The 12,846-nt window shown below is 36.7% G+C and overlaps 1 protein-coding gene across 4 annotated transcripts in view; it reads right to left on the reverse strand.

Annotated features, from left to right (window-relative positions):
- Window positions 1-5,051: 5,051 nt before the first annotated feature.
- LOC117400443 (transmembrane protein 241-like) overlaps window positions 5,052-12,846 on the reverse strand; it is a 32,587-nt gene continuing 24,792 nt past the window's right edge. For 2 of the 4 annotated variants that reach the window (XM_034920579.2, XM_034920580.2), the window contains one exon: window positions 5,784-8,429. In XM_034920579.2, coding sequence (XP_034776470.1) covers window positions 8,256-8,429 — 174 coding nt within the window. In that variant the 3' untranslated portion in view covers window positions 5,784-8,255. The other 2 variants (XM_034920582.2, XM_034920581.2) reach the window with 2 other exon arrangements.

Raw genomic sequence — 12,846 nt, forward strand, 5'->3', positions numbered from 1 at the left:
ATATATATATATATATATATATATATATATATATATATATATATATATTCCTTGTGATGGGGTACACCCAGTCCCTGTGCTATTTTATGTTTTGTGTTATTATTATTTAAAGTGAATGTTTTAGGTCAGCAGGGAAGGACTGATTGCCTTCCCTACCAAAGCAGTTTACGTGCAGACTGTGCCTGGGCCACAGCTGCATAAAAGAGGTGGAAATCTCTCACTCTGGGTTGTTCGGTGTATGGAGAGGAGGTACTTGATAGAGACAGATTTATAAACAAATAACAATTGCTACGCACGCTGGGTCAAAACCAGCACGATACTTGTTTGTTGTTCATTGTCTTTTGTTTTGGCCGTTGTGCCTTTTGGTTTGTGTTGTTTTGTTCTGTCTATGTTTGATTTGTAATAAACATGCGCAGCAGCTCTTCATGCCTCATAGAAATGTGTGTGTCTCTTCCTGGTCTGACGTCACCACAAAGCCTTTCCATGACATGGTGTCAAGAAGTGGGAAACAGCACCTCCATGGATGCAGGCCAGGAAAAGTACTGCGGGAGAATTCTTTTTGAGAACTTTATTTTGTGTGTGTGCCAAAAGTCTTTTAACCTCTGACCAAACAAACCATTTTAACCTAATAATACAGACTACTGACTTTATATGATTATGATTAGGTTCCATTCCAGGTGCTGTCCAGTAGAAATGAACCTGTTCACTGCCATATTGTTCTTAGCCTCTGGATATATCAATGATGCAATTTCCATTTTACTTCATGCTTATAAACGGTTCCATCTGATAGTTCATACAAGATGATGCTACTGAGAAACTCTCCATTTCTAGTTTACTTATACAGTAGTCACCGGCTAAGAGAACACCCCTTGGGAAGCAAGCGAAGTGTTCTCTTAACTGAAGTGTGCGCTCAGATGGAGTTGACCATCAGACACAATATGAATCAATACATAAATATTTATTACTTGTCAAGACGCATTGCGCATCAACATATGAAATGAATAAAATAAGTAAGAGAAAAGCAATAGGCAAGTGTATGTTAATAAACTATAATAATAAAGTAACAGACAAACTATACATTAATAAACAAACTGTCAAACTAAATTAACACAGCACCCCCACACACGTTAAATGCAGCAGCAGCAGCTCTAGGTTAATTATGAATACCTGAAAAGAAGCAATATTCAAGACATGCACAACATTATTTAACAGACTGGTGAAGCAACTCACCAGAAAGAAAAACACTAAATTGCTCAGCGACTTGTGTCTGATTCAAGTTTTTTTCAGGAGCTCGAACAATTTCCAACTTTTTGTAACAAGAGAAACAGAGACGTGTTTCGTTGCTTGTTTACATGTCATTTGGTAGCGATGAGGTACACTCGTGGAAATCAGAATAGAAAACGAGCCAATGATATGAAGGCGGCTCTGGAAAGATTGAATAAATCAATCACTGTGCCTCAAGACACTCGTGATGACAAGTCACATTTGAAAAGATTGAATAAACCATTTGAATTAAAGTATGATGAGCTATCAGGTTACAAACCAGTACTGTATCAGTTGTGAACCAATGGTCAGCGGTGCCAAAAAGGTGTTCTTTAAAGTTCCTGTTCCTTTAGGCAGAGCATTTACAATGGAAAAAATTGTTCCTGTACACGGAGACTACTGTATTACCAAAAAAAGCCATAGAGCCAACAAAATCATGAAATTGATCATTACATTGCTTGACCTTTGGTTTTGTACTAAAACCTATTCTTGCCTTGACATCAGTACCAAAGCTGCTTAAAACATAAAGTATGGCTTGATCAGCGACGGAGTAAGCAGCAAGTTATCCAGTTGTCCAGTTCTAAAGGTTCTCAAGAACATCCACACTTGAACAGCATCTGTTATACTGTATAGAGAATATTCTGTGTGAGATTTAAGGATAGGATGAGAGAGAATGTTGGGGGTAGAATTGTGATTCAAGGTTGTGATTAGGTTTATTCATATTGTAGATGCTCGTGGAAGTGTGAATGTTACTGGAGCATTTGTCTCTGGACAAAGCAACAACGTGTAAGCACAGCAAGCTTTGTATGATTTACTTTGCACTTCCAGGTAATCCCCACCCAAATAAGTTTGTTCAGTGACCCAGCAGTAACCTCCTCTGAAATTTCATTAGACCCACTGCCAACCCTTTCTTTAGGTAAATCAGGAAGCAATACAGGCATTTAAAGTAACATTAAAGGATCAAGTGGGCCTTAATGCGACGCCACATGGATAGCATTATAACAGGTATGGGGTAAACACATTTCAGTTATCTTTGCTTTAAAGGTAGCTGGCATACAGACAGATATTAATTGTGGGCGTGCCAAGCCGTTTATCTAGAAAGGAGAATACCATTCAGTGGAAGTGCCAACAGCTGTAATTGCCTGGACTGAGATACAATCTAGTCTCCTTCTCATTGAGAATCCTTTTCTGTCTGAGTTATAGATTGGAGTGCATTTTTTTTAACTTAAATCTAACTCAATGAGTCCAGCATGGAGATTTTTACCCCTTCTCCACTGGCACATCCGACCCGTGAGGGCTCGGTACGGTACGGGTATGGGTGATTCTCCACTGGCCTCACAAGCCATCGGAGCCAAGCCGGGCCATGGGCGGGTTTAAGGATTTTCATCATTACGTTTCATCAGTCAGTACACTCAGTACACGCAAAGACAAACAACAACAAGCAACAACAAGCAACATGGCGGGCAGCGAGTGTGATGAGAGAAAAGTACAGCCTTGGGACGCTGAGGGAGTGCAGGCTCTAGTTTCTCTGTGGGCAGATAGAAGTGTTCAGGAAGATCTGGAGTTGTGCGTCAGAAATGAGAACGTTTATGCCCGAATTTTGATTTGAAGCAAATGGGTACGGTACACACACTCAAAAACACAAAATTCTACCAAATTTCTCATCCTTGTCCTTGAAAAGAAATGTGAAGAATAAAAAATTAATTAAACTAATAAATTAAACTTATTTACAAAAATATAGTAAAACTAAATATAGCTGTAACATACATACTACAGCTCTCGTTGCACTCACATAGCTTCTTTTTTTTTAAGCACTAAACTATCCTTAAACGGGATATCTTTGGCAAATCGTATTTTTTAAACCACATTTTTTCCCCTTCAACAGAACTAATTGCACTTTATTAAGTTGATATAATCAGTAAAATTTGTGGATTATAACGAAATTCCTAAATATACTTACAAAATATAGCGACACAAGATACAGCTATACCGCTGGTCTATTCATTTTTGAACACCATTTGACAACTGTAATTCCTGGTGCTTTCCTGGCCCTGTATTATCACGAGTGCCCCCAACTCCAATACACGTTACACATACCATTGGCAATTGGCTAAGCAAAACAAAAGTTTAAAGCAAATTCAGCATGCTGTAGTTTTATTTTGGCAAGTTTTATTCACTTCAAACCCACACTGTAAAAAAAAAAACAGTAGCTTTAACTGAATTAAAGTTTTGTTGACAGTGTATTGTTCACTGCCTTGTCTGCATCGAGAAAAAAATCAAGAACATTCCAAAGAGTTTGGCACCAAAGTGCTTTTTCCCTTGAAATGCATAATAATGTAACTTCTAGCCCAAATATGTGACCAGAACATGTTTTAACCCTTACAACTCTGACTATCAAGTGAATTTGTCCTTAAAACTACTCACTGAACCATTTTACCTAATTATTTACTGTCCTTGGATGCTATTTTTAGAAGTCTCATCCTTCACAGGCTCCTCTGGCTAACTGCAAACAAGCGTCTGGTCCTCTCTTCATCTGTGTTTACTTACAGCTAATATCGGGTGGAGATTTTTGGTAGGAAAATGATGGATTAAACAAACAATGAGAAGACATGACCACAATCTGGAATGGACATTGTGATATGTTTTTATATCCTGTCATTGCCCCCCTTCACAAAATATTGTAATGGTTCTGTACTGATGGGAAATAGTAGACCAGAAAGAGGCTACAATAGTATAAGCCATTGGTAGAATTATGGTATAAACTTGGCATATCACTAGCAAAGTACAAATATGCCCTGGTATTGCATTACAGTACCGCAGTACATGTCAGTAGCTGTGTGTTGCTCACAATGCTGTTGTCTGCTAAATATTGTCCTCTGATTTCTCTCCTTCACACTAGTCTGTCAGTATAGCCCCCAATGCTCTCTGAGCTGGACAGTGTCACTTTATTGTAAATTAGAAAATGCAGCAGTGATTTCCTTTAACCTATTTGGTCAATATGTCCCTAATCTGGTACCTCAAATGCTATCGTTCAAACTATGTTTAAACTCTCTTCCAAATCAATCCGCCAGAAAACACGTGAATACAGTATTCATTTATGCATTTTACCTTTTTTCTGCTGGGTGAAAGAAAATAGTTGTTCTCCTACATGTCCTTTGAATGTTGTCTGTCAATGTAGACTGTCTGCTTCCTCAACCTCCTATACGTTCAAACTATCTATTTAAATTTAGTATAATTAAAAAAAACAAAAAAACAATTGAGAGTGTTTGCTGTCAGAGGCAATACAGTAACCACAACAGCAATAGCAGCTAATCTCCGGTTTGAACGACAAGCTGTTAAAATCAAACAACTGGACGCAGACCAGTTACTTTCACAAATACACAAACGTGCACTCATATCCTAACAAAAAAATGAAGTTACTTGCAGACTACTTTTATTATTTTACATATTTAAAACATTAAGAGATCGATGAAAACAAACAGTTCACAACCATGTTCGCTTTTGTGTGTGAGGAACCTGAACTGAACAGCTGCATTTAAGCAGATTTATTTATTTTTTAGGGTTGGATTATTATTTAGGCTATTGGAAATACCCACGATGCAACATGGATGCAACTTGGATACTGAAGTCTGAAGGCTACCAGACCACATATGGAATTCTGAGCAAACTGCATTACTCATGTAATATTGAGGAAAATGTTTGTATTCATTAGTAACAAAATTTAGTGCTGCATAAAATCACAATAAAAAAAAAACAAACAGAAAAACTTTTAATGTTTTTATTTTTTATTTTTAACGCAGCCATTTTCTAATAGCAATAGAACCCTGAAGAATAGGGCTTTACTGTCTGTTAAGGCCCGTCTCGTTATGTATTTAACAGCACAAGGCTGGCCTTACCATACAGTAAAGCCCTATTCTTCAGGGTTCTATTGCTTAAATAAGATTGTTTCAACTACACAGGGGGCAAAACATGCATGGAGTTTTAAAAGTTAAGAAAACATATTCAAAAATAATAATAACAAAAAACTAAACCATGATAATCTGGGTAGTGAAAACTGGACAATTTTCAGATAATTAAGGGTAAGAAAATGGATTCATTCCACCGTCAATGCAACTGACTGCTAGGCCTGATAGCTGTAGTTGCTTGGACAGGTGCCAGGGTTACTGTACATTCTCATTCCCACACAGGGAACGCCTTTAAAGAGATAAAATGTTATTGAAAACAATGAATGCATTTAGTGAAAGTAATTCTAATTTATACAAAGTTTAGGCAGAACAAGCGCACTTTTATTGCAGCTCCAAAACGGGTGTCAACCTCCCACTGCCTTGCTTTCAGGCTTCCACAAGAAATAAAAAAGCTTTTTCACTGTATGTTTTTTTTGCTGGAATGGACATCCAGCAGGCAGAATGTAATTTTTGGTAATAAGTGAATACCAAAACAATATGCATCTAAAGATTAGAATAGAGAAGAACCTGGATCTCATTCAATACCTTCCTCACATGGTCCCTTGTGTGCTGCAAAAAAAAAAAAAAGATCAACGTGATTAGAGCTGCTTCACAAGCCTTTCATGGCTTTCACCTCTGGAGGCCCAGGACTGACAGGCTGATCAGGTCAGGGCTCAGATGCGCTTGCAGTGCTTTGAGGGAAAGCTCCCACGCTGCTTGTCTGCATTGTGCGTGTCTGGAGCCAGTGGTTGAGCAGCTCCAAAACACATTATATCCTGTGGGCACAGTGTTTTAATGTAACTGTTTATGCAAACTCTATGGGGTACGAGAAATTGAGACAAAATAAATAAACATATATGCATTATTAAGTATAGCATAGATAGAGAACTTAACATGGCACATACATGTAGTGACCAAAGAGACAACAGCATTTCTCAATTTTCCGTTATAAAGTGAAATTTAGTTAAAAAAAAAAACAAAACAACAACAGTAATACCCACAACTTTAATCCAAAAACTAGTCTCAGCTTTCCAATAGTCTGCATTGGTGGTTTTCTTTCTCATTAAATACAAGAAGAAAAACAACAGCTACAGAGACCACAGTTCAAAGCCAGTCTTATTGTTCTGTTACCTCAACTAATTTATTTGTGTAGACTGCACTAGAAATCCACCTGAAACTACAGAGTCAGTAATTAAGTAGAACTGAACCTTGATATATAGGTATTATTATCACCCGCTGGGAATGAAAGTGGAGGCGGTCGTCTGTCTGCCAGTTCAGTAGATATGTCACACATTACATTATTCCCTATATGTGGATAACTGCCTATTCAATGGGGATGACACTGGATTAAAGTTATTGACACTATTATATTTTCGGGATATATATGGAGGTCTCTGTAGTTCTGTCCGTCTGTATTCCGCACTTCCATTTTTACATGTATCTTGAGGCATAAAAGGCTTGCCACACAACAACATTAACCCTGTCGATGGCATGTAAATAACTTACTAGAATAACGTTAATGCAGTGTACAGTATATTCTGCACAGTGGGAGGACCTTTTTCTTGGGGGAGGGGGACGACGACACCATTTTACTATTTTTTTTTTTTAATCGGAAACTTTAAAAAACATTATGGAGATTAATTAGAACAAAACAAATGTGATTTGTCTTCATTCTTGCTTGCCTACTAGAAAACGTTGAACTTGAACCTATTGCCAGACAGAGGGCATTGCAGTATATTTATATAGTGGTGTTCAAGACAGAGGGCTCAATTCAGTGAACTTTTACAGAAGCTAGGTTAAAAAGGGTTAAGCCATTTTTCATTTCTCTTCAATTTCTTAAAGTTAATTAAACTGGGTGCAGAGTCTTCTACATGATCAAACAATTATTGTGCATTAAGGATAGTTGGTATTGCAATGAGGTAAACAAAACACAGCACAGAATTACAAGGGAGAAATTCTTGCTAGAAATATATTTTTTTTTATTTGACCTGGAATTACAAAGTCAGTTTTGATCAAATCTAACGTTTTGTAGACATGTTATTTTGTCTGCACATGAAAGAAAGTGTAAAAAAAAGTTTTTTTTGTTTTTTTTTTAGAAAACAATGACTTTGGTTTATACAGTATATGAGAAAATATTACCTTGTTAACATAATACAGTATTCTTAATACAATGACTTCTTATGACTATATTTACACTAGTGCAACTCCTGAAGTTTTGAAATGTTTACATTTTTTGGTTTCAGACTGCTGGACAACCTCAAGTTGAAAATGCACTAGTGCAAGTATGAGTTATTACACAAACTCTTACTTGTACAGAAATACTAATTTAATAGAACACTACTGCAGTAAGATATTGCTCCCTGTTCTGAAGATAAAAGGAGGCGGTGGGTTGAATTCAGCATGGTAAGGAGCTACAAACTAACATTTACTAACATGGATGGACAGGAGAGAAAAAAAAAAGTCTGCCTTTTTGTGAGCAAGCATTCCTCAAGGTGTGAAGTTCATAGCAGTCCCCTCCATTTGAATGCTAAGCTGAACACGGGTACATGGGTTAAACTACAACATGGCCTTTTGTGTCCCGGTGTTTTTTATTGTGATTATAATTTTTTTTTCTTATCTTTTGTTTTCTCTGGTTTGCATGAAGCTACTGTAGAGACAAGATGTTTATCATAATAAGAATTTGAGAAAACAAAAGGGAAAAAAGGCTGAAAATATTCCAAATAAGCAATCACACAAACTGCTAAACAGTTAGGCCCCTTCTTCAGTTCCCTTCATTGTTTGTGTTAACGTAACCCACTCCCTCTCTCCTGTTTACCCACGAAAGCTTATTAAAGATCAGGGCAACTAGCAGTGAGGAAGCACTTCCGGTGTCTGGCCTCTAAATGCATTCTGTGTGAGAAGGTAAGATTAGGCAGGTTTCACACAGAGGTCTGTCAGGAAACAAAATTATAATTTTTACAATAAACCATAATATAATATATATTTAACAGTTCCTCTCTGATCACAGTGCACAGTCCCCTTATCTTGTGCCCAAAGGAAAATCACACACTAGTTCAGGTATATAAAATCCCCACTAGCCTTTGCCATTCTTAGCATTAAATTTGCTAAATATCTGAACGGAAAAGTTGGCTTTGGTCTTCTGTGTGTGCCCTCTTTCATCTCTCTGCAGGACTTCATTTCGAGTAAACAAGCAGGGCTTCTCCAAAGCAGCTGAGCAGCAGGCTGTTGACAACACAACATGGAATATTACAGCCATGAACTGGGGAAAACAAACCCAAAATAAATGCCACTGAGGCTTAGGCAAAAGCTTGTATTGGTTAAACTGATTACACTGACCTCAGAGAACCTGCCAGAATTGTCTAGCTTTTGTTTTGTGTCTGTCTGACTTTGTGTTTATACAACAGTTTTAGGATTACTTTTGCCAACATTCCAAGGGCACCAAACACAGAAATCCTTCTACTTTTATATAATGAACTGGCAATATTTTTCTTAAATGCTTTGCATGGTTCTTACCATAAGAGAAAAAGAAAAAGGGCTTGCGGAACATTCAATCAAGATAAAATCACATTCTAAATATTTCAAACACTTGAATTCGGAGGAATAAATTCCTTTTCGAGCGATAAATACAAGATTAACTCTAGCCTAGTTCACATGACTGTTGCCAAGATTGTGGCTCTGGGAAAAGTTCCATGGCCTTCTTGTGTATTACTGGTTGATTTGATTAACCTGTCCCAGGATAAGACAGATTTTTAGAACATTGTACAGCACTGGGGAATTACCCATAAACCATAAACCATAAACCATGTATCCCTGGTTATCCTGAGCTAATCCCTGCAAAATGAATGGATGATGCAATCCAGGAGGATTCCCTGGTGCTTAAAATAATGTATAATAAAATCTGGCTGTGGCTCGTCCCAGCAGGGTATAGGTCCATCATTATATTACAGTAGTTTGTGGCTAAGAAAACACCCCTCGGGCATCTAAAGCCTGATTCGCACATAAACAGGTGGTTTCAGAATTTGTACCGACATCGGTGACATTTATCCTGTGCGAACCGTCCATTTACTTTTATCTCAGATAGTTTTCTCAGTTTTTTTACAGGACATCGGGACCTTCTGTAAAATTTCAAACTCAGTCATCCTGTGTCTTTTTACTCCCATGCGAATCAACCATGTCAGTGTTATGTTAGAAGTGATACAGCATTCCCAGGGTATTTGCCTCAAAGCAATACCAGCCTTTACAATAAACCATAATATAATAAAATTGCTATGATCATTCTGTCCTGAGATTCTGCAGTTCAGTAAAACGCAATGATTGGGCATAACCAAATTGGGGCCGGGAAAAATTACAAAACATAATTGGCGACTCTTAAAAATTGGATGCTTTGAACGTTGCATTTGAGGATATGTATGGAAATTCATATCACTCAAAATGGACAAAATGGTTAGTCTAGCCTTTGAAAAAGAAGGTACAACAAAATGAGTTATTACACCTGGTTCATTGTTTACAAATCATGCAGAAAAGCGCCTTCTCTGGCCACAACATCGCATTTTATTTAGGATTTACCGACTTTCCTTGATAAAAACTAATCCACGTCTGGGAGGTTACTAGATATCCTCTGCTTTCAACCAACTCTGAGGACATCTGATTTTTAGTCCTGTGTTAATCGAAGTGTTCTCTATAGTACTATTCGCATGGGACTAAAAAATGGGGTGTCCTCAAAAGCAGACGAGGTCCTGTAACCTCCCAGACGTGGACCAGAAAAGTCAGTAACTTTTTTATTAATTCAATGCAAAACTGTTGCGAGAAGAGGCGCTTTTGCACGTCATCTGTGAACAGTTAACCGGATGTAAAACAATGCAAAAATGGAGGCCAAAAGCGAACTGGCAGAGGCAAAAAAAACCAAACACTGGACACATGAAGAAACGTATACAACAATAATACAGTAATATTTATAATAATAACATATATAGGCTATATAACATATTACACTGTATACTGATGTATATACGTATATTGCATTGTATTTTGAAGCCTGCAAGTGTCCTTGGATAAAGTTAGGTGTCAACCAAATGAATAAATAATAATAATGATAATAATAATAATAATCTTTAGTTTTCTGTATACAGTTAACTCAATTTGAAATCTATTTTTTCTATCATTTTCCCTAAACAAATAAGATTATGAAAAAAATAACGACATTGAAAATAAAATTGCAAAACTTACCAAGTACAGTGAAGATGGAAGCACTTTGCAGCATCAGTAGAGACCGATACGATCGTCTCTTAATTTTTCTTCTTTTCTGAAATGTTTGTCGAACAAATGTTTGTTCTCTTGCTGATTCACACCCAAAAAAGCTTTCAAACGTGCCGTTGAAAGCATCCATTTTTAAAGCGTTGAGGCGAATAACTCGCAAATACTGACATTAATTCTACCATAACACTGACATGGACTAAAAATACACACGACGAGTGAGTTTGAAATTTTACAGTAGGTCTTGATGCCCTGTAAAACAAGTGGCGCACCGCAGGAAAAATTATCTGGGGTAAAACGAAATGGACGATTCGCACGGGACTGAATTTCAGAGCCACCGGACACAATATACCAAGGCCAATCACAATGTGAATCAGTGAATACAAATGCATTTATTAGTTATGTCATGGCACACATGCATCAACACATGAAATTAACAGAATAAGTAAGAGAAAAGCAATAGGCAAGCGTATGTTAATAAACTATAATAATAAACTAACTGACCAACTAAATTAACAAAGCACCCTTATATGGTAAATATGCAGCAGTGGCTGTAACAGGAATTATGAATACGAGAATGCATTTGAACACAATGGTTATTAACACAGCACTCCTACACACAGCAGCAGCTCCAGATTACTCTCGCGATGAAAAGTCAGTTTTGAAATGATTGAATAGACCATTTGAATTTCAGTTTGATGATGATGAGTTATCAGGTTACAAAACAGCAAAGAATCGCTATCAGTGCCAAAAATGTGTTCTTTTAAGCGAAGTGTTCTCTTAGGAGATGTTCCTATACGTGGAGACTACTGTATAGTATATTATATTATTAAACACATCCCCAGCAACAGCAAAAAAAGAATACAGTGCATTACATGTGTCAGTTCCATGAAAAAGTAGTTCAGTCAAAACCAGAACAATGTGGCTCCCAAGGTATGAAGGTACTGCATTCATTAGCTCTGTCAATAAAGTGTCAGTGCTGTGAAACAGTGAAGCTCCATTCGTAAATGTCCATGCAAAGTTTCACCTAATTTTTATGAATAATATACCCTTTCTTAGTGCAACAAAAAAGGTCTTTTTTTAATAAGGTCACAGGAAGGCTACTGTAGTTTCTCAAAAATCGACACTGAGGTCCTGATTATGATCAAGTTTAAAAATAATGTTTTTACATCTTGTATAATAGGCCATTAATCCTTAAATGTCAGCTGAATCAGAAGCATTTATTTTTATCTAAGCTTTGGCAGTTTTCTGTTTCCTGCTCTATTTGCAACAAGTAGCACAAGAAACATAATGTTTTAAACAGTTTAATAAAAAGCAGCTTAAAGTTTATGAAAGAGCAAGTCTCATAATTAATAGTAAAAAAAACACATAAGCTTACTCTGGAGAACCTTTTAAACCGATTGGTTATGAAGAGGTTTAAAATGAATCTTATTAGAAAAGATTATGTTAAGACACAGAAAGATGATGATTTTAAAATACACACTTGTTACTGTACAAAGTGACACAAACATGCAGGCACCAAATAAAAACAAACATTGCATAAATCCCATAATTACATGAAAATGGTTAAGCAGGATATTTATAGCACTTAAACATGTGCACTAAACTAGTTTAAACAATTACTATGGAAAGTGTCATATGTATCATAATTTCTTTGTTCAGAAATTCGTTTAATTTTTGGTTCCAAAATTACTTGTACACTGAATGACCCAAGCTTTTCGCTTGTTGATTAGATCTCATTAATCTTGAATTGTTAAATTAAAAATTGTACAGAATTTGTTTATAAACAATATAAAAAAACACTATTATTAAAAATTCACCGGTAGATTCCTGGAGCTATGTAGTGTGAGATAACAGATATGTGCATTTCCCTTTCTGAATTATGTTTCATGGTATTTCTGGTTTATCCTTTTTCGCTTTACAGTAGAAGACTGTCACAAACACGACTATATATGTAAGGTATAAACCACGCCGGGTCGTGCGGTTCCCATGATATATACCACGCCTGGGGTGGTGTTATACCAACGGAACCGCACGGCCCAAAGTGGTTTATACTGCGTTTAACACGGCTACCTGTCATTTGTGGGTAGAAAAATAATTAAAATAATTAAAACACATTTTAAATTAAGACAAAACCAGAAACGTTTATTATGTATACATCTTTGTTTTCTTCTGTTTCCTTTAGCTGTTCCTCATCACACTGTTGTGTGTCTACTCTTGCTGGTGCACTTATTTTTTTCAGACGGACTGCTGTCTTCACTCAGAAAGTTGGTGTTGTACCAGCTATGTGGAGTTTCATCCCCAAATATATTAAAGGAAATAGGTGAAATGTCACTCATTTTTGGCTGTGGTTTTGTAACTAATAACAAATAAAATGGCAGTTTGT

The sequence above is a fragment of the Acipenser ruthenus genome, chromosome 4 (genome assembly GCF_902713425.1).
Source record: "Acipenser ruthenus chromosome 4, fAciRut3.2 maternal haplotype, whole genome shotgun sequence".
Classification (NCBI taxonomy): Eukaryota; Metazoa; Chordata; class Actinopteri; order Acipenseriformes; family Acipenseridae; genus Acipenser; species Acipenser ruthenus.